At 47.3% G+C, this 26522-nt stretch overlaps 1 protein-coding gene across 5 annotated transcripts in view; it reads left to right on the forward strand.

Annotated features, from left to right (window-relative positions):
• LOC144147059 (uncharacterized) overlaps window positions 1–26522 on the forward strand; it is a 320221-nt gene that overhangs the window by 241220 nt on the left and 52479 nt on the right. For all 5 annotated transcript variants that reach the window (XM_077679092.1, XM_077679089.1, XM_077679091.1 and 2 more), the window contains exons 16-17: window positions 17051–17272; window positions 23342–23529. In XM_077679092.1, the coding sequence (XP_077535218.1) occupies window positions 17051–17272; window positions 23342–23529 (410 nt within the window). The remainder of the gene's footprint in view (window positions 1–17050; window positions 17273–23341; window positions 23530–26522) is intronic.

Consider the following 26522-nt stretch of genomic DNA (forward strand, 5'->3'; position numbering starts at 1 on the left):
AGTGCGTCTGCCGCGGCTATGACGCAACACAATCCAAAACAATCCACTTTAATCCAATCCAATCCAAATCCAGTTCAATCCAACTCAAGCCAAGCCAAGCCAAAATGCACATAAACTAGCCGTGCTCTGGTCACCCAAAAAAAAACAAAATCTCTCCGATGCAAAAATAAACACTACTGCCTGGAGGTCCCGTTCCTGCCTTTTGCATATGGCGCACTTCAAAGCAAGGTATCGGTTGATAAGTAGGTTTCACAAAAAATCCGGCCAGCAACTACTGTATGCAACTAGAAAAAAATAGGCCTGGATGAATGGCCGCACAATATATTGCTGTATTTAACTTTCGGCCGTCGCATCACCCCACGGGAACAGCGACCACAGAGAAACCGAACGCAATGAGCGAACGCCAAAATGGTGTCATTGATACACCATTAAGAATGTGGCAAAGAAAATAGTAAGCATATTGCAGCTGCCCGCACAAGAAGAAAACAAATTCTTCGGCAGATTAGCCTCACGAGGCTTAAGCAAAGATGGTGAGTCAACGGCTGGCACATATTTGCAACCATCTGACACTCGCAACCAGGTTTGCTTTACACGATGTGCTAAATTGACACGCGCACGGAAAAAAAATTTTGACCAGAGTCAAAGCAGCGGAAAGCAAGATCACGTATAATATCCTGTCGCTCCTAAGGAGCAGGGCCGATTTTTACATCCTGTATACCCGTCCGATGAGCGAAACGAAATTGAACTTCTGTATCAAAAAGGGGAGTGTTCATTTTCTACGCATATGTTGTTCTTTTTGTCGATGAAGAACTCCAATGTGCAGTTTTTGGAGGCATGAATTTTTGATTTTCCAATCAAATGGGAAGCGCGCATAGTGCATTACATTCGAAGCCAACGAGACTGTACTCACAACACAAGCCTTTGAGCCACTTACAGGTGTTCCTCGTTTTGCCAACTAAAATCGCCTCTACGAGGAGTAGTACGACTGAACTAGCGTATGCAAATAACTGCCTAATGAAGATGGGTTTCCGATAATGTGCGCTTCCATCTGCTTGTGGAGGCGGCGATTGAAAGCTAACCAAAAAAACTAAACCCATTTTTTGCCTAGAGAAGTCAACACTGCAATGCGCGGAGGTGCTTGGTCGTGACGATAACAGTTGTCACGACCAAGGGACCCCCACAGCGCGACCCCCACAGCGCCCACCGCTTCACGCTAGTGGAGTGACATATAGTAAGCCTGTTGAGAACACTTTAATACTGTTCTCTGCAGCATATTTTGTACCTATATTCTTGTTTACGTTTCTTGCTCAATTATTCCGCTGAATAAGCCAAGCCGTAAACAATAATTACATTATTTCAAGGTTTTAGTTCGGTATCCAGTTTTTTTCAATCACGGAGCCACGCCGCAAGCTATTTCTGAAGCTAACAAACCGACTTCGGGATAGATAAACACGGGTGTTTCGCCACACAGTTAAAGCCCTCAGTGACGGGCACCCCAACGAGAGAATTAGCGAAATTCCGCGCACCTCACCTGTAGTGGTGTCCCACTCAAATGGGCGAAATTGCACTTCAGCCTTACGTTGGCGCAACTACTTTCTTAAGCGCTAAATAGCCGTCTAAATCCCAGATATAACCAATTACCTAGCCAAGTGCGCTGACAAATATTTCAGAGTAACAGAGAATACTACTTACGGCCGAGTAGCCAGTTCGGCTTGTTTCATACAGCGGTGTTTACTACAGCATCTCCCTGTACTCTAACCAAGAAAAACAAGCTTTTCTGGCGTTTCAATCACGACATGCCCAGCGTTGCTGCACATTAGTGTGCGGAGAAGCACCTTTAGGTGTGGATTATACACGCGTGCATTCGTTGCCTTTATTCGTAAAACGTACTTTGACGCTACAGCCCAAGCTTTGGGTGTGTTCACAGTTACATAAAGACATTACATAATTACCAGGAAACTACGTTCTTATACTGCTTCGGCTGTAAGTTGTTCTGGTTGCAAAGCAATTATAATCTGCTTTCTATTCGATTAAAAAGCCCTGGATGACATTATGGAAAAGGTGAGGCGCTGGCTTGGTGGCTCCTACGACGTGGCTGCAATATGCGGCTTGCACCGCGCAGGAGGTGTGCACCAAAAAATCTGGACGCATATGCCCTACCTCGTGCACCAGACAACGTTTCAGGTACCCGCGTTAAAACGAATTACTTGCAGGATTTCGTGATATCTTTCTGTCTAATGAAACCAGCATTGTCCTGAATGGGATACCAAAACTCAACCGTCACAGTATAACAATCGAGCTACGACGGTTGCGCCGCAAAAAAATTCGTGCCTAAATTAGCCCTGTGTCAATGGGCACAAGTGGTCATTTAGTAACGCAACGACTAGTTCGATTATGCTGTTCCTTGGTGCAGGACAGGGTATTTATTGCTCACGCGTGCCCAGCTAGCTCTCCCGTGGGTACTCCAGGACTTGCGCTTCGAAATCTCAAAGACAATGGCAAAAGTGAAAACGACACTTCGGGGGCGCAAACATTCACAATACGTCGAGGATGTTGCCCAGGCGTTTGTATAGGGGGGCAAACATTCGGGGGCGCAAATATTAACAGTACGTCGAGGACGTGCCCAGGCGTTTGTATAGATGCGTGCGTAAACACCGCCCGAAATAAAACGTTCGACACCTGTCACCGTTTCCTTAATTTGGTGCGCTGTTAGAAGATGTGGGGAGTCGACTCAAGCGATCAAACAACCCCAGCGAATCTAAAGGGCACACATGACGAAGAGGATGGCCGTCTGATGTGCGGCTTTGCCAACCAGAGCGGCAAGAATGAGTCAGAGCATTGAACGAAAACAGTACAAAGACGTATATTTAGACAGGCAAAACACTGCACAAGCACGAGGTAATGTAACGTAATGAGAGACAACTCAGATCGAATACAAATGAACGAAGCAGTTCAAAACTAGACAAAATGATACAATCAGGAGCGTTAACAGACAGATATTACAAAGTAGAGCAGTTAGCTAAAAAGAAAACGAACAGTTCGATGCATATGCGAGAGAGAGAATCCCAGAGTTCACCGACCGGGCCGTACGATGCACCGCTGTCGGAGGCGATTCGGCTACCTGGGAAGCGTGGCTTCGTTGTAGGCCAGGCCATCCGAGACGATCACGGTGATTCTAGGCCCGGGAGTACGTTGGAGTCCTCCAGGGCGCGGGTCACCGATGGTGTGGTGCACGAACTGGCAGAAGCCGTTGTCACAGCACGATGTCCAAACGTAGCTGGTTTGCTTAGGCCCGTCTTCTATTTTTATAACTGTGCCGGCGCGGAGAGAGAGGGCACAACACACAACGTGCCTGCCGTGGTCGAGCGAACAACTTCCCTCTTTCTCCCTTCTGTAATCATCGGCGCGCCTTAGCACTGACAAAGCTACGCTCGCCCCCTCGATAGAACTCCAAGCTTCGGTGAAAGCTGAGTGGCGGTGCTTTTATTTTGGTATTTTCTTGCCGGCGAGCCGGCGAGTTGTCGCGTTATCGCCGCTTCGTTTGAGAGTTCCAGTGTTTTCTCGGCGCGAATAGAACCGAACTGAATGAATCTGACGACTGTAACAGGATTTAGGCGCTGTTAAATAATATAAAAAACTATACGATACCTATAGACGTCGTACTCTCGAATTTGTGATGACACGCTTTGCAGAAATATTGTTTGCATAACTGACATTTTTCCGCAACCAACTTGTCTTTAGAGCAACCAAGCCCACCACATCGGCAGAGGATACTCCTGGAGATATCTATTAAGGATAATAAATAAAAGAACTCGCTCATACGGTCACGGGGAGATGGGCTTATGTCGGGCCTCGCGCTTGGGGCAGTTGGGGTGTGATCAGCGCACCGAACAGGTGATAGGCTGTGTGGCTTCTTTGCCTGTCACCTTCCGCGACAATATCTATATGTGAAATTTCTTGACGAGTTCTCAGTCGCGAAAGGACTAAACCACTTGAACTCTATATTCACTCGCCTTCGGCTCCCGAAGTTCTCACGTTAATATAAGCTTAGTTGTCTAGGACATCGGAGCCAGAATATTCCACCTTGTGCAAAGATCCTATTTATTACATTTCAAGCTGTAATAATCCCAACACTTCTTTGGGCGGGTTGTGCTACTAGGCAGGCTCAGCTCTCACTAGGCATGTGCAGTCACCTCAAATTGTAGACAACATTTACAGAACTGCGTTTATTTAGTGGGCCCCAGATCGCAAAAGAGCGCCACCAAAATCAACTCATACTTCTGCAATAACGCCATCCGGCTAGGCACTAAGCGGCTAGGCACCATCCGGCTAGGCACCTCTTGGTATTAGCGTGAGGCGCATGCACTGGATATATCACTTTTCACTACAGAAACCATCTAAGCGCAAGATGGCATTCAGCACCGGAGCCGGCCATAAAACACAAATAACTGGAGCGACTGATCAGCCTGGATTCACACACGCAGGCCACGGAGAAACTTCGGAATCGCGCACTACTCACTGGCAGGAGTTTATAAATGGTGGAAGCTCCTGTTCGAAATCATAAGACCAAAAAGCGTGTATTTCACTGTGACTGCTGCTCCACAAATATTCCCACACACCAGCCGTACGGTCGTGAGGCCATACACTAGACAAAACAAATCAAAACTTTCCAGAAACTCTCAGAATTGTCTACTAATGTGTAGCAATCTTCCGCGCTTCTTTTCATTTTTACAGTTCTGTTTTGTTGCGAGTAACTAGATAGGTATAATTATTTTGTTTTAAGGTTTTTTTATTTTTTCAATGAAGTCTATTTACGCTCTTGTAGCGAACAAAAGTGTCGCCCTGACAAATTAGGATTTTTTGCATAAATGCGCGTGGTTACATAGTTCCATCTTCAAAAAAAGTGTGGAATAATAAAAAACGTATAAAATACCTTTGAAAAACCATTAGAAAACGTCGTCATTCTGTTAAGTTCACTGTGTGTCAACTGTGTAAACTGTTCTAAGTTTTAGATCAGTTCACATCGGCTGATCACCTTCCAACCGATGCAATGCTCTTAAACCCATCTTATCTTACATTCGACGTTGCGTCAGAGTGACAAGGATACCCAAACACATGGACCCTACCAACAACAAGGGCGGCAATGATGCTCGCATCGGCAACCTCACCAGGCGCTACACAGATAACCCGTACATCTGCTATACGGATATTGCACAGCACCCACACTTACCGAGGACGAGTGTAATCGCCATCACTTCTTCGGTTCTTCGGAGACTAGGCGAAGGTGACTTCCTACCTTATTACCTGCTCCGACACAGCTGAGGAACTTGCCGTCGACCTCGCTCTCAACTGCACAACGCCCAACCCTACCACAACGTCATCACGGACTCTCGGTATGCGCGCCGCCTCTCCTGAGCAGGCCTGGCATCTGCTTAAACACTGCAGATATTTGACAATCTTCCTGAAGATGGCGAAATCACTATTGTACTGAACCACAGTAATAATGGCCTTCCAGACAATGAAGAATCGCACGCTGCATGTTGCGATTTTCATTTCCGGGCTTTCTGGAGGTGTCCGCATGGCCGACCTCGGGTACCCCCTTGTCCCCTCTCCCCGATAAAACCCAAATACAGCACCATCATCGTCCACTAACGGCATTCGAGGAGGCGGCACCCTACTGCCTCAAATCTGTACCCATCAATGTGGGAGACACCTGACGTAGGCTCAAAAACAGCCTCATCCCATACAGCAGAAATTGCCAAGCCCGAGCATGCCAAGTCATCAGCGGCCGCGTGTCCGGGTGTGGCAATCGATCTCGACCGCCTTTATTGGCTGGTGTTTGGGAAAAATGACAAGGCAAGAATTCGCCAAGCTCTGGAAGGCCAACGTCGGACAATGCTAGACAAAGCATATTCTCACGATAATGCGTATGCGTAGGCCACGTGCTATGTTCATGCATATTTCTAGCTTTCTGGCCAGTCCTTATGGCCAATGCCTATTCTATGAGTTACCTCGCAGGCCTGATTTCTCCTTTATACACGTCATTATACAGAAAAGTATTAATGCGTTCGCATAAATAATTTTCTGTACACTGACATGGATAACACATGAATCAAGCCCCAAGGCACAATATATCACCTTCATCAACTTTGGGAAGCAATTACGTGATTTCCCCAAAATATTTGAGCACCACAACACAACAGATCTGTTTGCTTAGTTTTTTATTACGCACATCAAATTTACAATGACAAATCTGACAAAACAGTGGCAAAAACACGAAATAAGTGTGTTCAAAACTGAAACATGAAAGCAAAACTCAAACACAATAGTAGATAAAAAATGAAAAAAGAAATGAAGCGCCAACCGATTTATGCTTCATTTACCTGACTGAGATGCCCACAAAACCGAACTATTAAGGTAAATGAAAACAAGACCCTTTTCTCCGGTAAATCCCCGGTCTGCCAAGATCACAATATCTACTTCAACAGCCCCATAGTGGAATACTCTAGCTTGGAAGACGAGTTTTCTCTACTGCAACCGCCACTTGTCCCCCAGAAACACCTCTACTGTATAGCGCCTGTAATAAGCAAAACCATCGTTCACTACAATGGTAAATGCGCCCTGCTTACTCAATACAGGGCCTACCCCTATCTTAACACATGCACGTGTGAAGATATTGAGCCTAAACGTTTAGCTCGTTAACACTCTCTCTCGCACAAAAGAAACGTTGTGCACTTACTGCTATTTATTTTCAATACTACGGTAGCTGCTACTTGGCTCGTTCTTGACAAAACAGTCCGCAATTTCACCAAAAATGTATTCCACACTGTGGCAGTCGCACAACGTATTAGGAAAAACGTTTAGGAGACAATGAACACGCCAGCGGCTGCGTGAAATTTTGTGGTGCCTATCGTAGTAACACGAACATTTATTCACTTGGACAGACATTTTGTGCCGCCAACGTTTTATTAGCGTCAGTTTTGTTTTATAACAACGCGGGATCAGAGGCGACAAGGCAACGCACTACACCATGGGTTGTAAACGCGCGAACTTCCACGTGTTTTTCCGCAATACACCTTTGCCAGCGTGTACCTAGATGAGGTGCCCTGTGACCTTTAGTGCGTTGTATTTTGAAATGACAACCAAATAAATCGACAATTTTGAGTGACGCTAGAAGCAAAACTGATTGGGTATTTAACCGCTACAGGGTTGGTGTCACCGTCCCTCACTTCTGCCTCGTCCTACGAGCCATAAGTGAACGGAACCGACGGAGAATACCAGCGGCAGTGTAATTTGTCCCTCGGCAATATCTCTAGATAGGTTGCAAAAAATAATAAAACGAAAACTTCATATATAGCTAACGTTCAATGACGCCAACTTAATACATCCGCTATTCTTATATTGCACACCAGTTTTGTTTCCAGGCGTGCTGAACGTCGTGAACCTGCAGTCGACGCACGGTCGCTGGTTCGGAAAATACGAAGCCGGAAAGGGGTCGGTAGATCTGGCATGCCGCAAATGGAAGCGCATGTATGCGACCGGCTAATTCTCCGCAAGAATCAACAACATTTAGCAGCACTCAAGCGCGTCAACTGTTGTAATCGACAGCTTAAGTTTAGGCTGGAACATGCGCGAACTGTCGCGTACCGGGCACTGAAAAATGAAACGGTGACTCACGTTTTCAGCTGCCTGTCGCAGTAGGCAAATGGCGTTGTTCCACCAGGCAGATACACTTCAAACACAGTGACCGACCCCATAACACACCTCAAAGACACCTACAGGAGTACTACGGTGCTTTTAATGCCACAAAATGGGCGCAACCATCACAGGGACGGATCCGTCCTGTCCGAAACCGCTGAGCCAAAGAGAGCGTGGAAGCGCCAGTCGAAGTAGTCCGCCAAAAACCGTTGCGTTAGGACACAGAAATGACCCATTTCTACCGAAAGTTTAACACCAATTACCAAGCTTTCTTGAATACGCTGCACTCAAGTTTGAGTAGGCGTTCTTTCGTCACACGGACTTGTGGCTCTATAGGTAACTTCTTTTTGCGCTTTGTTGCCTGCTCACCGCACTAACGGTCGTGTTTGCAGACGCCGCGCACACGGCAGTCCCGCGGCCAGGGACCGCTTTTATCCTTCTACTAAACCTTGGATTCCGATCGGCTTTCCGTGTGACGCTCCTTCCGGTCGCCGCTTGCTTGGCACTCAATCAATCTTTCATCCGAGTTACCGATGGGTGGCCTATTGCTTGGAAGCCAATAGTGACCCACGAGGTTTTCAAACATTGGCCATCAGCCACTGCCGTTTGGGATTTACAGCGGCGCCAGGCTTGCCACTATATCTTTCTCCCTTTACGACCTCTTATTCTAGTACTGCAACCTTACTCTCATGAGCTGACACTGTCTTCCCTTGCCTAAACAACACCAACCATCCACCAACCCCTCCCTTGAGCAATGAGAGACAGCATTGACCCAATCATCGCCAAAGGAGTGCAGTCTACCGTGCTTAGAGCCTTGGTAGCAGCGGGGGGAGGGGACGACCTCCAGGGCAGTGGAGGCTAACTCAACCCCTTCCTCTTTGCATTTCACATGAATAAATTTTATTACTACTGTAGAATCTCTTTGAAGAGGTCACACCCGCATCTCCATCGACCGCCATAGCCCTGGTGCGGCCAGCCATTTTCTGTAGTGAACTGAGGTCAATCTTTCTTGGCTGGCATCGTCGTCGTCATAAGGTATCGCGCTTCACAAGCGCACGTTTTGCTTCTTTCTCTTCACATTATCGATCGACGTTCCATTAAATGTCGACCTTGATGGTCGCTTCTCTCCTACCTTGACGCTCGAGACTCGTCCTTGGGGGTCGACGGATCCCACAACTACTACTACTACTACTGCTAACAATTGGTCCTCATAAACAGCTTGCATTTGCAAAATTGACGTAACGTGAAGTTTGGAAATAGTTTGGAAAATTCTGAGACATATTTACGCATAAAATTTAAGTAGGGATTGTCAAACTCTTCATGTTTTTTGCCTCTTTTCCTGCATTCCGTTTTACCTCCACCGGCCCTACCTCTTGGCCTGCATGCGGCAGGTCTAATCGCTTATTTCAACTTTGGGGGAGCAAGCTATGAAAGTTTGCCTTGGTTGGGCCGCTTTTGAACCCCATGTCATGCCTGACATCTTCCTTCCGCATACAATGGGCTTTCGCAACTGCCTGCAACGTGATGTGCCGGAATCACCACTGTGGATCACTTTGTAGGTTAATTGCCGAACACGTCTTAGAATCTGGTAGGGTCCGAAATACCGTCGCAGAAGCTTTTCACTCAGTCCGCGTCGTCGAATGGGAGTCCAAACCCACACACGATCCCCTGGTTGGTACTCGGCGTCTCGGCGTCGGAGGTTGTAGCAGCCGGCATCCACCAACTGCTGGTCCGTTATACGAACTCGAGCGAGCTGGCGGGCCTCCTCCGCACGTTGAAGGTACCCTTGGACGTCGGCGTTGAGGTCATCATCTTCTACATGCGGAAGCATGGCGTCGAGCATCGTTGTCGGCCGTCTTCCGTAGACAAGCTCGAACGGTGTCATCTGCGTAGTTTCCTGCGTCGCTGTATTGTACGCAAACGTGACATGCGGCAGGACTTCGTCTCAAGTCTTATGTTCAACGTCGACGTACATGGTCAGCACATCTGCAATCGTCTTGTTCAGACGTTCCGTTAGTCCGTTCGTTTGGGGATGGTACACCGTCATTCTTCGGTGATCCGTGTTGCTGTAGCGTAAGATTCCTTGCATCAGCTCCGCGGTAAAGGCCGTTCCGCCGTCCGTGATTAGGACTTCCGGGGCTCCATGTCGAAGCACAACTTGCCTTATAAAGAACTTCGCCACTTCTTGTGCAGTCCCCTTCGGAAGAGCGGCGGTCTCTGCGTAGGGCGTCATGTATTCTGTCGCTACGACAATCCACTTGTTCTGTCTAAAAGGTACATTTCAATCTGTTGAAATGGTCTAGATGGGACGGCGATCGGTTGCAGAAGTCCGGCGGGACTTGTCGGCGGCGTTTTTCATCGCTGGCAGTCACGGCACCTCCGGACGTAGTGGGTGACGTCAGAGGTAAGGCCGGGCCAGTAGTACCTCGCCTTAATTTTTCCAATAGTGCGGGCTGTGCCCAGATGTCCGGAAGACGGGTCGTAGTGGCACGCTTCCAAAATTTCGTCACGAAGGTCCGCGGGATGACGAGAAGGTAATTCGCTCTTGTTCCGGGGCTGAAATTCTTCTTCACGAGGACGGAGTTTCCCAGGCTGAATGCTGGTAAGCTGCGTTTGAAGGTCCTGGGAACGGCAACGTTGCATCCCTCGAGGTACTCGATTATGACGCGTAAGTCGGCGTCGGCACGCTGCTGGGTGGCTAGGTCGCTCTCCGTCACGATCCCGAAGAACGCGCTGTCTTGGTCAGAGTCTTGTGGTGGGTCGACGGGGGCGCGGGACAGGCAGTCGGCGTCGGAGTGTTTCCTGCCGGATTTGTAAACGACTGTAACGTCGAACTCCTGCAGGCGCAAGCTCCACCGCCCAAGACGGCCAGAGAGGTCCTTCAAATTGGCGAGCCAACACAGCGCATGGTGGTCTGTTACAACCTTGAATGGCCTTCAATACACGGATGGGCGAAATTTTGAAATCGCCCATATAATAGCCAGGCACTCTTTCTCAAAGGCAGAATAGTTTTTTTCCTCCTTCGACAGACCACGGCTGGCATAGGCGATTACCCTTTCGCAGCCGCTTTGCCTTTGAACAAGGACGGCACCAAAGCCTATATCACTGGCGTCCGTGTGTATTTCCGTTTCGGCATTTTCGTCGAAATGAGCGAGCACGGGCGGGCTTTGCAGGCGTTTTTGCAGCTCGCAGAATGCTTTTTCTTGGTCGTTTTCCCAGCTGAAAGGGGTGCTATCTTTCGTCAAGCGCGTGAGTGGCTCTGCAATGCGTGCGAAGTTTGCGACGAAGCGCCGGTAGTATGCGCACAGCCCGAGAAATCTTCGCACGCCCCCTTATCTTTCGGCCTTGAGACGTTCGCAATGGCTGAAGTTTTTGCCGGGTCGGGTAGGACTCCCGCGGCGTTGACGACGTGGCCCAAGAATTTGAGTTCCCCGTATGCGAAACGGCACTTTTCAGGCTTCAGCATCAACCCCGACGTACGAATGGCCTCGAGTACAGACTCTAACCTTGCAAGGTGTTCGTCGAAAGTCCGCGCGAATACCACTACGTCGTCGAGGTATACGAGGCAGGTGTGCCACTTAAGGCCAGCTAGCACAGTGTCCATGACTCTTTGAAACGTCGCTGGTGCTGTGCACAGCCCATACGGAATCACCTTGAACTCGTATAGGCCGTCTGGGGTTATAAATGCAGTTTTCTCTCGGTCTCTCTCGCCCACTTCAATTTGCCAGTAGCTGGTCTTCAGGTCCATCGATTAGAAGTATTTCGCGTGCAGAGATGGTCGAGGGCGTCGTCGATTCGGGGGGGGGGGGGGTGGGTACACGTCCTTTTTCGTGATTTTGTTCAGTCGCGGGTAGTCAACGCAAAACCTTAATGTGCCGTCTTTTTTTCTTTACGAGTACGACGGGCGCAGGGCAGGAGCTTTTCGATGGCTGTATAATGTCGTCGCTGAGCATGTCATTGAATTGAGTCCGGATGGCTTCCCGTTCGTGTGAAGAGACGCGGTACGGTGACTGTAGGGTAGGTCGGGCTCCATCTTCGGGTATTATTCGGTGGTTCGCTAGAGGGGTCTGACGTAGTGTTGCGCTTGACGAAAAACATTCGCTATAGCGACGCAGGAAAGCCAATAATTTGTTCCGTTGTTCTTGCGGTAGCGCCGGATTCACGTCGAAGGGCTTCGGAACTTGAAGGTTTCTACGGGTGTGCGTTTAAAGTCGGGGACCACGATCACGTCACTTGCTTCTTGCGTTTCTTCGAGAAATGCAATTGCCGCGCCCTTGTTTAAATGCTGGTACTCCTCGGTGAAATTAGTAACCAAAATGTGGGATTGGTGTTCTTTGAAGCGCGCAATGCCTCTTGCGACAGACACACCACGGTCGAGAAGCACCCTTTGATCAGTGTCTACGATAGCGTCGACGTCAGGAGCAGCATCTTCACAGTAGACTGCGACCATCAAGGTTGCGCGGGGTGGCAGGGTGACATGATCATCGGCAATCCTTACAGCAGCACGTCGTTCGGGGTTCGGTTCCGGCGTGATGGAGTGATGGGGGGAAAAAGTTATTGGCTTAGTCTGCAGATCGATTATTGCACCGTTGTCCATCAAAAAGTCCATTCCAAGAATTACGTCGCGGGAACAGTTAGTCAGAACGACGAACGCCGCAGGGTACGTTGTTCCGTCTATGGTGACGCGCGATGTGCACGTTCCACTTGGCGTCACGAAGTGGCCTCCTGCTGTGCGTATGTGCGGACCGTCCCATCTGGTCATAACTTTCTTCAGTTTAGACGCAAATGGTCCGCTCATTACCGAATAGTCAGCTCCCGTGTCTGCTTGTACACGTTCACGGTCCTGCTTGTACGATCCCTGCTTGTACGCGTTCACGGTCGGGCACTGTTCATCGTCGTTCTCGTGGTCTTCTCAACGGACGTCTCGGTCAGGTCGGGTACGCGTCGCGCCGTGTAGCTGTCGTCATGTTCGGGAGTCTCGTCAGGGTTAGGTCGGGTCGTCGGGATGAGGGCATGTCGTGAATCACTGTCTTCAGCGCGTCCTCGCGTCGTTGGAGGGTTTCCAGTTTTTCGCCGTACAGCAACTTCACATCCAGAAGTTGCTTCTTTTAGATGGGACGACGTTTCTGCGTCGTCCCACCTGTTGAATTTCCGAACGCGCTCCAGTTTCTCCAGCCATTCTTCTGGGTCTCGGGGGCTCCTCGGAATGATGGCGGTTCCCGTCGCTGCTGCAGAACGACAGAAGGATTGGCTTGGTTGAGCATGGTGCTGGTTGCGACGTCTTTCTTCTTCGTCTTCTCCGGTAGTAAACCGGACTCGGAGGGTAAATCTTGAAGGCGGAGGCTGGCTCTTGTTGGACTGGCTTGGCGGCTTCCCGAGGTTGTAGTGGGCATGAAGGGTGCGTACCCAGCACCTCCACCAGATGTCACAAAGACAGGGACGATGCAGTTGTCTTGAATGAAAAACACGTTTATTGGAGCGAACTTGTGCTCCCCTAACAACTCAAAGGAATACAGAGGCGGCGAAGCAGCGGTCAACAAAGTGACTTGCACAGGGGAGTGTAGTTGAATCGAATGCCCCGGCGTCCGCACTGCAGGCTTTTTTATCTTTCGGCGCGCGTGGTTCTCGAAACGTCCATTCACATCGAGAACATAGGAGATCCAAGAAGATTATTCTGGGCTGTTCACGCTAGATCGGAATGCTGTCCCTATCACAACAGATAGCACATTCGGTACAGAAAGAAAGAATGGAACACGCGCTTCCCTTGGCACAGAGATAACACAGATCGGTGCAGCCGGGCGGTAAAAGCAAAACATAAATAAACAAACCCAATGTATGGTTCGCTGCAATATTCACAAGGCTTTCGACAACGTCAGTCAAGAGGGCATACTCCGAGAATTTGCCGCTGCCTTCCTCAGTAAAAAGGCGCAGAAATGGGTTCTTTGCTTTCTACAGCTCCGACCCGTTCATCTCAACCTGCGAGACGCAACGCCCACAACGTACTACCTTGACAGAGGCGTTCCTCAAGGCTCGATTCTCGATTGAACCCCTCGATTCAACCTGGCTATGAACCGCGTTGCTCGCACACTCGAAACAGACTCTGCAGCACGCTTCACCATGTATGCAGATGATATCGTCGTGTGGACAGAAGCTGCCGACTATGACTCCAAGGAATGTATACAAATTAAGCTTCAAGTTGCTGTGTTCACCGTGGAGCGCACCCTCGCTACATTCAATCTGCAATTATCTCCTAATAAGACAGAAATCATCAGCGTGGACGGCAAGCGTGCGACGAACCCAGAACAAACCATCAAACTTTAATTGGCCAACAAGGTAATTACCTCTAAAAATGGCATTATTAAGCTCCTGGGGTTGCAGATAAGCAGCTGTAATAGTCCCGCTGCGTGGATTAGCCATTTAAGAACTACTTGGCACTCCACATTACACTTGATAACTCGCATCTCTGGAAAATATGGCGGATCACGTCACAATGCATGTCTCATGCTTGCTCGTGCCGTTGAGCACGGACGACTGACGTACGGGTTCCCCGTTGATGAATTGCGTCCCCGCTATTTAAACGAGCTTAACATCCTCAACAGACATCTAATCCATGCCATCTCTGGGCTTCCACTCCATACCAAAGCAGACGTACTGTCGGAAGCAGTTTCGCTTCCCCCCGTCGCTAACCTGGTAGAGACGACGCCCCACTTTCAGAAGCACCTTGAACACGTGCCTTAAGGACAATTTTTTTAAGTGGGACACATTAAACAGTACGTTTAATGCTGACACTTTTCCACCTGCTATTCCACCCTGGGAACGACCCGCCCTGGGCCACCTCAGACGCCGACCCATTTCTCGCCGTAACCGCGCCGAACGGGAACAATATGTCCTCACTCTCGCCAACGACAAAGCTCCCGATGAAATACACATTTTTACCGACGCATCCATGAACGGAACAACAGCATCGGTGGCCTGGACCTGCCCTGACATCCCCCAGCTTAATGGCTCTCGCAATATAGCAAACACATACGGTCTCACTGATGAAGCCGAACTTTTCGGAATCCTCGATGCCATTCAGACCATACAAATTGCGACCTCATTTATCACCACCAACAAGTTCCTTGTCATCACTGACTCCCATGTCGCTCTACGTGAACTGAACAACAGGTCCTCCTCACCCAATTCTACGGCCAGCAACATTCCTTACAAAATTCGCGACCTCACTCACGAAGGGTTCAAGATACGCCTGGTCTGGACTCCTGCTCACACTTATGGAGCGGAAGAAACCATTCGGCGCATAATGCTGCCCGGGAGTGTTTACGCAATCCTCCCATGGTTCCCGCGTCCATCCAAGAAAGTCCTGAGCCCCAACAGGCATGGGAATTGGACTGGCAGCAAAAATATCATACAATTAAGAACCTCAGCCGGCAAGGGCTTGCCGACGCCTCACCACCTGGTTTTCATGCTCCTCTGCAGTCCCTGCCAAGAACAGGAGACATTTTCACTAATAAAGTCTACGCTGAATCGGCCTACACTCCGGACGTCTTCTCCAAATGGACAACGCATAGGCACCTTGCTAGTCCTCGGTGCCCTTACTATGGCAGCGACAATACACCGAACCTTTTCCACCTCATCTGGGCTTGTTCAGCTTACTCGAGTGACCGCGACCAGTTCCTTACAACGCAAGTACGCCCGACTACGTCTGAATAACATGTCCAACACGTCAGAAACAACCCCCAAATTTTACGGAAAATTACACAATTCGGTCTCAAGACAGGTTTCTATAAAGTTGTATGATGGCGGATCGTTCACCCACTCTCTAGATGTCCCCTCCCAAAACACCCTTTGTGGCTTCTGAACGGCTCCAATTGCACACCCCGATCATGGTCGTACTAAAGTGTCCTCGCCACAGCTTCAACTGTGCATACCGTGCTAAGTGAACCCTCACAGTGCAGTGAAGACTGTATGTGAACCATCTTCCCCTACCGTTTTTCCCATGTCCCCCAACAGGGCAGGGCCTATTGGCCTCCTCCTATTATAAAGTCATCCATTTCATTACCTCCGCTTTTTTTCTTTCCCCCTTTCTTCCCCACTTGACAAATTTCCCAGTCACCAGCGTCGTCTTCTACGGCCTTGTGCCTGATGGCCAATCACCAGAGAGACTAAAGGGCAGCGTAACAAGCGGGACGAAGAGGACATGAGAGAAACCGACGGTTACTAACAACCACATAATTTATTTAATCGGGACACCTGCATGATACATGCCTGTCGATCACCACAACAACGCAGAAAAATAGAAGGAGGGGGTGCCAATAGAGGAACAATGCAAAACCACACCAGAGAGAGAGAGAGCAACTTTAATGGGTCTCCTGCAGTAACCCCTATCATCCCACCCTCTTAGGCGGGTTCTTGGGGCGACGTGGCCGGACGCCTTCTTACCGGGGAGAGCCGCTGACGGCGGGCTTCAGCGTACTCGGGCTAACCCTTCCTGCTTCCATCCCGTCCGGTCGCTGCTTCTCGAGTGCCGCTAGGATCTGCTGGATGGCCGTGTGTTGGACGCCGTAGTCTTCGGATCTCTTCGCGTCATCCATGAGGGGCGGGAGAACGTCTGCACTGTTGCCTGCGTTCGCGCACTCGCAAATTAATTCCTAAACAAGCACAAGAATGGTAACGCGATACACGTGTTGTTAATAATTCTCAAAATGTTTTTATAAGACAACCAATAAATATAAACAGAGCATTCTTTCAGTTACCACTAGTAAGTTAACCATTACTCATTGTGTTTGCTAAGAGACACACCTTATTCTCGGCAGGAACTAGGCTGCAAGCATCCGAAGAACACGCCGTCAAAGATTCTTCTAAATAAAACCTGTTTTTCTCGTTCCCATTGCTTCTAGGAAGGCGTGCTTCTAGGAATCCATTGCTTCTAGGAATCCCTACACGTGTTTGTATGCAAAAAAAACTCAGTAACTTCTTTAGGTCAATAATAACCGCAATAGTACAACGACAATTTAACCAATTTGGCTAATATTTCACATTGTGCACGGCATCCTCGACCCATTTCCTTGCAAAAGGTGTGATCGCACTTAAGGGAGAATATTTGTGCTCTTAGGGCGTTCTTAGGTTAGAAGTTAAAACTAATCTTTTTTGCGACTGAACACTGAAGTACCCTGACTGAATCAAGGAAGCTATAGCTGAGTAACGCTATTGCATGGAGCGGTTTTATACTCCCTCACAACGTTGCAAGACACTTCTTCAAACGGACCTTTTACAAGCTTCTAGAGCGCGCCTGACGCTATTTATACCTAATGGTTATGTTCTCGTTATTCTCGTTCTTTCTATCTCCCAACAGGAGTCGTGTACAGTCGACCTACCAAACAAAACCCAGACGACGGCACTTCTGCTCGCCGCTCAACAAGGTTACTGGGGCGTTGCAGAGTTGCTGATCCTAGCCGGGGCGAATGTGCACCTAGCAGACCGGCAGGGAAACACAGCATTGCACTTGAGCTTGATGGCATTGAACGAGCATTCGGGCGAACATCAAGATATCCCAACACACCCTGCAATGAAAGCGGTACGTAACACCCTTTTACCGCCATATAGGTCACAGTTGTGCATGGAGAACAGAGCAGACATTTATTCAGATCACATAAATGCTTCATCCTGGTGCTTTAGATACCTACATCGTCTTCTCTTGTTTTATTAAACGCTCTCTGTGTACTCATTACGATAATTTCGCCTAGCTGCTACCCTGTGTTTCTGTCATGTTCGCCTGGCGCCGTTCGACTAAAGACGCCCTTGCGCCATAAGAACGTGGATTATATTAGAGCAATATTCAATTTTCCGCTTTTTTCTAGTCGCGTCAAAACAGTGTTATATAGAGTGTGTTGTAATATCCTGATTTTATAAAGGCTGTTGGTCAAAAAGACCTTAAAGCAAGAAACGTACTGTTACGTGGCGCAAGGACCAACGTGAGCTGAAGTATGGTCCAGTAATATATTTACGTTTGTCCCATGAGCGCTCCCCCGCACGTCCCGTGCGTGTCAACACAGCGCCCTGCTATAGTCTTCTCTTGATCGTCTTCTGGGGAGAGTATATACTCTACTAAGTAAGTTAGAGGTTACCCCAATTTGAAGATAAAAGTGAACAGGAACTGCAGACATTGTTTGCGACCGGCCTACGGGAAATCGTTAGAGAGGAACCTGCGGCAATGCCTCGTCCAACTTCAACCGACACTCCCCCTCCCGTAATGATCCCATCGTACTCTCACGTAGCGGCACTACCATCCATGCATCTGGCTCCGGTCATGTCTCAATATGCTTCATATGGTTTCCAGCTATCCCCTAGTCGAAGTTCTCGAATATAAATATCTCGGAGTTACAATTACGAACGATTTTACCCGGAACATACACATCCATAAGGCTTGTGATTCCGCGTTCGATAAGCTTTGTCAACTGCTGCATAAGCCTAAATATGCCCCCCCCCCTCATGCAAAATATCTGCCCTACACCACGTTTATTAGACCAAACTAAGAATATGCTTCTATAGTCCGGAATCCCTACACGAAATCTAACACCACCAGTATCACCCGCCGGGGTGGCTCAGCGGCTAATGCGTTGCGCTGCTGAGCACGAGGTAAGGGGTTCAATTCCCGGCCGCGGCGGCCGCTTTTCTGATGGAGGGGAAAAGCAAAAACGCCCGTGTTTTCGAGGTTTTGGCGCACGTCAAAGATCCCCAGGTGGTCAAAATTATTCCGGAGCCCTGCGCTGCGTCGACGCGTTAAACCCTACAATCAATCAACATCAACTTGAGTTAAATTCAACATCAATCTCTCCAGTTGTGCACCGCCCTAGAAGTGGTTGCTGTACAGGCAATTATTTTCAACAGGTTAACAACCATTTCCTCACTATAAATTCTTCCCGAGTATCCATTGTCGAGCTCCGAATTTGAACTCGTTATAGATGAGCTCCCAGAACCGTGCTTACTTGTAGGTGACCAGAATGCGCACAGCCCACTATGGGGATTTGAATGCACAGATTGCCGGGATTGCTTGATAGAAAATTTTCTCTTCTCATCCGGAGCTTGCCTTCTTAACAAAAAAGAGCCGACATACTACAACACTACACACACCACATACTCACACATAGACCTGGCAATCGGCTATTCTGTCCTCTTTCCGTCGCTTGAGTGGAGGAGTGGTCGACAAACCTTACGCGAGTTACCACTTCCCAGACATCCTGAGAAGTCCTGACAAAGGCCCAAACAGTTCCATGTGTCACAAAACGTTCAAGGCATCTGGTGCAGATTTGTTAAAATTTACACAATCACCACAACTTCCGTACACATCTTTAAGCCATTTGGGCATTGACGAAGCCTGTGAACTGGGGACAGCCCACATTTTTCATGCTGTGGAGTCCTCGATTCCGAAAACGTCCGGCACCACACCTAAAACTAGGGGGCCGTGGTATAATGAAGAGTGTAGGCATGCACGGGAGGCTCAAAATAAGGCGTGGGGTATCCTTCGCAGGTACCCGACGAGTCAAAACTTGTTTTCCTTCAAATGTGCAAAAGCACAAGGAAGACGCATTCGGCAGCAAGCGAACAGGGAGAGCTGGCGGTCTTTTGTAACCTCAATTATTTCGTAGGCAGATACAGGCAAAGTATGCAACACAAATAAAAAGCTTATTGGATGGAAAACACAGCCGGTCAGCAGTACAGGCGCCACCCTTGAGGACCAGGCAAACACACTGGCCATACACTTCTCTTACGTATGAAGTTAAACTCACTACAAGAATGCTTTCTTGCGACACGAAACATCTATGGCGAAAAATCGGATTCGTGATAACAAAAAATCTGACGAACCATACAACTCCAAATTTTGCATAAAAGAGGTTTTGGTGGTCTTTAAAACATGCAGAGCTTCAATGCGAGGGCCAGACAGCATATCAAACCCAATGGTTAAACGTCTGCACACGGACACTCTCCAAATGCGCTTGCATATATTTAATAAAATATTTGCCGCAGGATACTTTCTGAGGGCTTGAAGAGAAGCAGTTGTAGTTGCTGTGTGTAAAGATCGAAAAGATGCCTCACTACCCGCCACCTACCGACCAATAGCTCTGATAAGTTGCCGGAAAAGGTGTTTTGAAGACGTGGTAAATAAAAGGCTAGTGCATTTTCTTGAATATAATGGCGATTTGCACAGTTGTCAGGCGAGTTTTAGGTCGGGCCGAAGCACGCCTAACCAGCTTGTTGCCTTTGCGGCGTATGTCTAAGATGCTTTTATCCCTAAACAGCACTGTCTTTCCGTTTTCTTTGGCTCAGAAAAAGCATACGACACAACTTGGCACCATGGTATAGTGCTTGATCGCAAGGCATTTGGTGTGCCTGGCACATGTTAGACACTATTAAAAGTTATTTGTCACAGCGAAGATTTAGGGTAAGAGTAGGGACAGTGGTACTTAGAACGTACATACAAGAAAATGGCTAAAGAACGGGAAACCCAGAATTAAAAACGCGTAGACGAGGAGAGAGGAGACAACACACACGCTGAGACTAGCAAAATTTTTATGAATAAAATTACGAAGGAATAGCAAGCTATATACCAACAGGCCCAACACCAAACTCTTCTAAGAAAATGGTGTTTTCCCAAGGTGGAGTTTTAAGTTGTAGTCTGTTTGTAGCTAATATCAATTCGCTTGGGAAATCGTTGCCAGCCACAGTCTCCTACTAAATGTATGTTGACGACGTCCACATTAGCTTCAGATCATGCAACCTGTCCATATTTGAAAGGGAGATGAGTTAGGCGTAAACAGGATTGAAAATATACAGACGAAAATGGTGTTAAACTGCATTCTCAAAAAAGTACATGTGCTTTATTCACAAAACAGCGTGGTATTTATCAAAAATCCAACATCACACTGAACGGAGGACGAATTACTTTCCAGAAAGAACACAAGTTTTTAGGTGTTATAATTCATACGGCACATAAAGATACTCAAACAAAAATGCTTAAACATCACGAACATTTTAAAATTATTGTCGCATCAGTGTTACGGTGCTGATAAAGGCTGCTTTCTACGCTTTTTTGTCCGTTTAGTGAGGTCACGTATAGAATACGGAAGTGTTATGTATGAGCCAGCGTATAAAACTGCTCTAAACATGTTAGAGCCCGTGCTACATCTGGGCATTCGCCTTGCTTCGGTGACCTTCAGGAGAAGTCCAATTCAAAGTCTCTGTGTAGAATGTGACCACTGGTGCCTAGAGCACCAGCGCGCTTATACAGCACTGCTATGTGCTATTGGGACAATGTCTGTGAAGAATCACCCATGCACCTCTATTCTGAATTACGCCTCATCTTCCCGTTTGTATTCAGCACGCCCTTCGATTCCTTCCTATTTATTCTTACGTGTGAAAGGCCTTGCAGGAGAAGAAGGGGTGTCTTTTAATGAGGGAATGGCGACCTACATTGCGAATGTCGTCACGCCTTGGGAAATCTCGAAGATTCGTTGAGACGCATCCTTTAAACTCATTGATAAGCGTCGTGCACCTTGTGAATGGATCATGCAGCGTTTTTTTACATTTACAACACACATATCCATATACCTCATTATACACGGATGTCTCCAAGTCTGCTTCCGCTATGTCGCGTACTGCACATCGCCTGAACTTTTCTAGCGCAAGCATCTTGAACAAAAATAGTAGTATTTTTACAGCCGAAGCTTATGATATTTTAATCACAGTGGAGCACATTACTCAGAACAAAATACAAGAATCAATTATATACAGAGACTTCCTAAGTGTGGTTACAGCACTAGATTCCTTTAAACCTGCCAAACATGCTGCCCTCGGTCACCTTTTTAAAGCTCTTTTGACTCCTTATAAGTGAAAACTAAAAATACTTGTTTGCTGGATCCCTGGACACAGTGGCATACTGGGAAATGAAATTGCCAACCGGAATGCCACTTTGGCGGCCCTTCATAAGGGTGTTGACATTCCGCAAATCCCTTACCTGGATTTTAAGCTAGTCATCCTAAGGGGAATCCGTAAACGCTGGCAGCGCACGTGGGACACGCACAGAGACAAGCTCCACTTAATAAAACCACACCTAGGAAGATAGAAACAGAAAAACAAAACATTTCACTGAAGTACCCACTTGCAGACTGCGGATACGTCACACTTACGCTACATACGCATACCATTGGAAGTGTGGGGACCGTCTCTCCATCCTCCATGTGTTAATTGAGTGACATCCTACAATGAGGCTATAAAACGACACTTTCCGAAAATCTTTGCCTGTAACATTCCGTTACACCCCTCACTGTTTTTAGGAGATGAACCTTTGTTCACAAACAAATGTCTTTTATCTTCCAGACATCAAGTTTTTAAAGCTCATCTCATACAGCGCGTAACCTCGGAGCCTGAGAGCATCGAGCAAGGCCCTGATGTTTACTTTGTTAACAGGGGAGAGCCCGCTCTCGAAGCATGCTCTTCGGCCCGAGCTACAGTCACGTTTCATCCATACTTCCCTTCACCCGCCATAATATCTTCATGTTTGAGTCTACGGACCCTCTACGGCTATATATACAGTATTTTAAAATATATCCTACTTGGGTCATACATATTTTATGATCAAACCTGACTATAAGGACCACGTAACATAGTTTTGGCGCTGTGTGTTCTTAGATACCCTTGCGCCAATACCACAAACATACGTACACATACATTGTTTTCACGGTCGGTTGAAACTACTTACCATTTTTTTTTTCACTTTTAACTCATCCAACCGGGTCCCCAAGCGGTTCGGTACGTGAATTTGGCGATCTTAAACTCAACCGGAACAAAATGAATCCACCTGAACCCTAACCGTGACCACACCGGTATTTTGTTTCGGTTCGACACCCAGGTATATAGATATTAACTGAAATGTGTGCTATGTACTATTTCAAGGAAACGACTGCAACGAAAGTAGGGCAGTTTGAGCGGAGGGATAGACTTGACAGGCGGGAGGACCATTAAAGGACCTTCATTGTTTATGTAAATTTCACAAAAACACTGCAGAGAGCTAATTTTCAAAAGAAGGCGCTGGGTTTTTGTCTCGACGAGGTGCTTCAATATTTTACTGTTGTCGGGGTTTGACAGGAGGTAGTAAAGAAGTTAGACTTAGAGAACCGAGTGCCTCGTATCTGCACAGGAAAGGATTCATCTTAGGTAAGTCAACGAGACACCCGCCGCGGTGTCTCAGTGGCTATGGCGTTGTGTTGCTAAGCACAAGGACGCGGTTTCTATTCCCGGCCGCGGCGGCCGATTTTCTGATGGAGGTAAAAAGCAAAAACACTCATGTGTTCGAGATTTTGACGCATGTTAAGGATCCACATGTGTGTCAAAATTAATCCGGAATCTTTTACTGCGGTTTGCCTCACCACCTGTGTTGCGTCGGTGCGTTAAACACTACAACCAATCAATAAATTCAGCGAGCCACAAGAGCATTTCGACGGAGGCTTGAGATGGACAGTTGTGATTGGACAGATGTGTGTCCCTCTTTAAGCAATATTCAATTTAATGCTTTCTGCCACAACAGAACAAACAACGTTGTAATCATAGTTCTCTTCAAAACTGATTTCTCATGGCGTTTATTGCACAGGTCGAGAAGAAAATTCTTGAGCACGGCCACACTAATTTTGACACGCGCCTTCGGATGGCATGCTTTCTTCTTCGATGCGGAGCTGACATTTGTTGCCGCAACCGAGAAGGCATCACCCCTTTAAACATCGCTTACTGCCTGGGGCAGCCTTCACTAGAAGTCCTGGTATTCGTACGTTCATGTACATGGTAAGCCAACATGTTTCCACCATGCTTTGTCATTGTTGCTAAAGTATTATGCCTTGTTGTTATTGCCGAAATGTTTGGTACCTCATACCAGCACCACTGTTTTTAGAGCCCATTCTGATAGGTCGTATGTAGGCCGTTCATTGGTGTTGTGTACTGGGGACGGAAATTTCCATGTTTAGGTTGAGGAATTCTTTTTTTTTGCCATTTTTCAGTCCAGGATACTCAACAATTGCTTGCAAATTTCTCTGCATTTTCTTTGTGCAGCTGATAGATTTTCGCGTTGAGTTTTGCTGTTTTTAGGGCTTTATCCAGCGCCTCTTTAGGTAGCCTTGCGGACACAGACCGCGTACAGAGAATCATACTTTCAAAGTAAACTCTGCCATTTCATTGAATCTGCCGCTAAGCAGATTTGACTATGCATTTCACGTTTTGCATGGAACAGCATGCTTAGTTTGCATGCAAAAGGTATAAGTTAAAACTGCCCGAATCAAAAACAACGAGATATTTCTGTTTAACTGAGGTAATCCATGCAGGTAATTTTAGCTCAGCGCCGAGACTGCTGGTGCCATTGCTTCTTGACGGAACGCGGATTAAGACGCACCCAGGATAGGTTTTGCATATTGCGCCGGTAGACACGCGAACACGACCCAGCACTTCAGGCACCGCTGTTTCACGATTTGTATCCCTTTTTCATGGAGCATTCTTTACTTTACCCTCCCTCCTCTTCTATGAACTGGATTGTAAGCGGTAATGGATGCTTTCGGCTTGCGGGAACACGGATCTCGACATTGAAAAATAAATCTGACGAAGTTTTAAGAAAACTTTTTAAAGAAAATCAAACCAATAAATAACGCGAGGTCCGCTTTACTAATGTATTGGTCCTTTTTACTCATGACTCATCAAATTCTTTGATCTAAGAAAGATTTCCTTTTTCCCTATCGGCATAAATTACGAAAACATTCCCCGCAAACGAGAAAATTCCCCGCGCGGAACATCACTGATTTCGTTTGCCTTTTGACCCCACAGACTTCACCAGCATCAACTTTTCACCGCCCATTAAAATGGCCCGTTGAGTAAAGCGTCCTCATTTTGCAGCTGAAGTAGTTTTCCTCCATACGCAAGCAATATTCTGGATTTCTTTCAATAAGCATTAGGACAACGAAACTTCGTTGCCACTTTTCCTGTATTACAAAAACAGAGAGACACACTTTTGTGATACCAAATTTAGGTCGGATGCCTGCAGGGAAATTCTTTCGCCACCTCTAAATCATTGTGTATTCTAAATTTACTTCATAGGATACCACGCTATAGTGTGATACACGGCATCTGTTTCACCCGCATGCGTCTCCTTTTATTTAAAGTTTAGTGTAGTAGTAAGCTATGATTGGCAGATTTTATATATATCACTATACATCTGCATGCCTGCGTGCATGCGTGTGTGTCCGCGTGTCTGAGCGTGTGTGTGTACAGGATAATACTGGTTTATACAGAAAACTCTCTGGAGTTTCCTTTAGGGAAGTTTAAAGTCGTTGTTTCCCACGTCCTTTTTTTTTTCAGCGGAACACACGCGTTCCAGGGGCTGTTGAAAGCTCATACTACAAGAAGAGGCTGTAAATACCCTTTGGGAGCCACACAGGTTATAGAATGTATGCAAAACTGCGACCGTTCAGAATCAACGCGAACCTTCCTTTTCACGCTATGTGAAAGGGTAGCGCCGGTCGTTGACATCCGTGCAACACGTGAATTTTTTCGTACCATGCGAAGTCGCTGCGCGGTTCGTGCTTTTTAATCGCACATAATAACTGATGGCCGCTGTTTGGGCTTTTCTGCGTTGCCCCGATTTCCGTACTGATTCTCGCAGACATATTATGCCTCCAAAACGCAATCGGAGCGGCACCAAGCGAGGACTTGTAAGTGGGCCACCGAATCGAAGAAATAATATTCGGTGAAATGCTGTGAACAAACTCGGGCTGCTTGTTCACGTGACGCATTACAAAAAGTCATGCCTTACGTGTTTGTTTATGTGGAGAATGCAGTCGAATCACTACTCGGAACAATGAGGTGAGGTGATTGCTATGAGGGGCAAAACAAAGAACAACTAGTATTTTCATTCTGTCTTCATTAGTCTCTTCGCCCTGATTCTTTGACTAAAAATGTGTGCTTGCTTGTAATCTCAAATACGATGTGATAGGTTCATACATTGGCGCTAGCGAAGAGGAATCTTTTATGAAATGCAGTACGACGGTGGTCACCGCACACAACTAAGTCGAAGAAACGGTCTCCCCTCCCACCCTCCACATTTTTTCGCTACCTCCTCGCACGGAAAAGGTCGTTCAAAAACCATCAATTGAGTTAATCCCGCACTGGAGCACCCATGATTTCTTACATATAATGAACCCAAACTGCTCCTTTTTTAATGTTTTCATTTTCCGTGTAGGACATGTGTGACCAGCGTTTTTTACGCGCTGGGAGATTTATGCGCTCTTGTTTAATTGCGCCCTACAGATAGTCGTCATTTGTGGCAAGAACGATAACATATGAAACAGTGGTTGGGATTCGGCGCAGACTTCATTCACGCGACCACTCGAGCTCATTATGGGTATCATTCGGTGCGAAAAGAGGCTGCGTACATCACGTGCAATACCTGCTGCGGGGAATTCTTTTCGTCGTTGACACGTGAAAATAATTATTCTTGCAAACAGTACGTGAAGAATATCAGGCCATGAATTGTAGCAGCTGAGTTTGCCTTGAGCTCGCAAAGCGTGTACGTCGACATAGCAGTTGCAGACTATCCGATCAACCGTCAGTTCACATTTTTGCCTTCCCTGCATAATGAAATAATTTCAAAGGCCAAAAGAGCAAAACCAAGTGCTAACATAAAATTAGACACACGTGCGTAGCCTATCCGTTTAGTAGGGGCTGTGAATCGTTTTAGCGCGTCAATCGCGTTCGCGCCGATCACCGCGGTAGTAAAACGCACTCGCCGCTGCGTT

The sequence above is a fragment of the Haemaphysalis longicornis genome, unplaced genomic scaffold, assembly GCF_048455015.1.
Source record: "Haemaphysalis longicornis isolate Haplotype H1 unplaced genomic scaffold, Haemaphysalis longicornis Haplotype H1 scaffold_7, whole genome shotgun sequence".
Lineage (NCBI taxonomy): Eukaryota > Metazoa > Arthropoda > Arachnida > Ixodida > Ixodidae > Haemaphysalis > Haemaphysalis longicornis.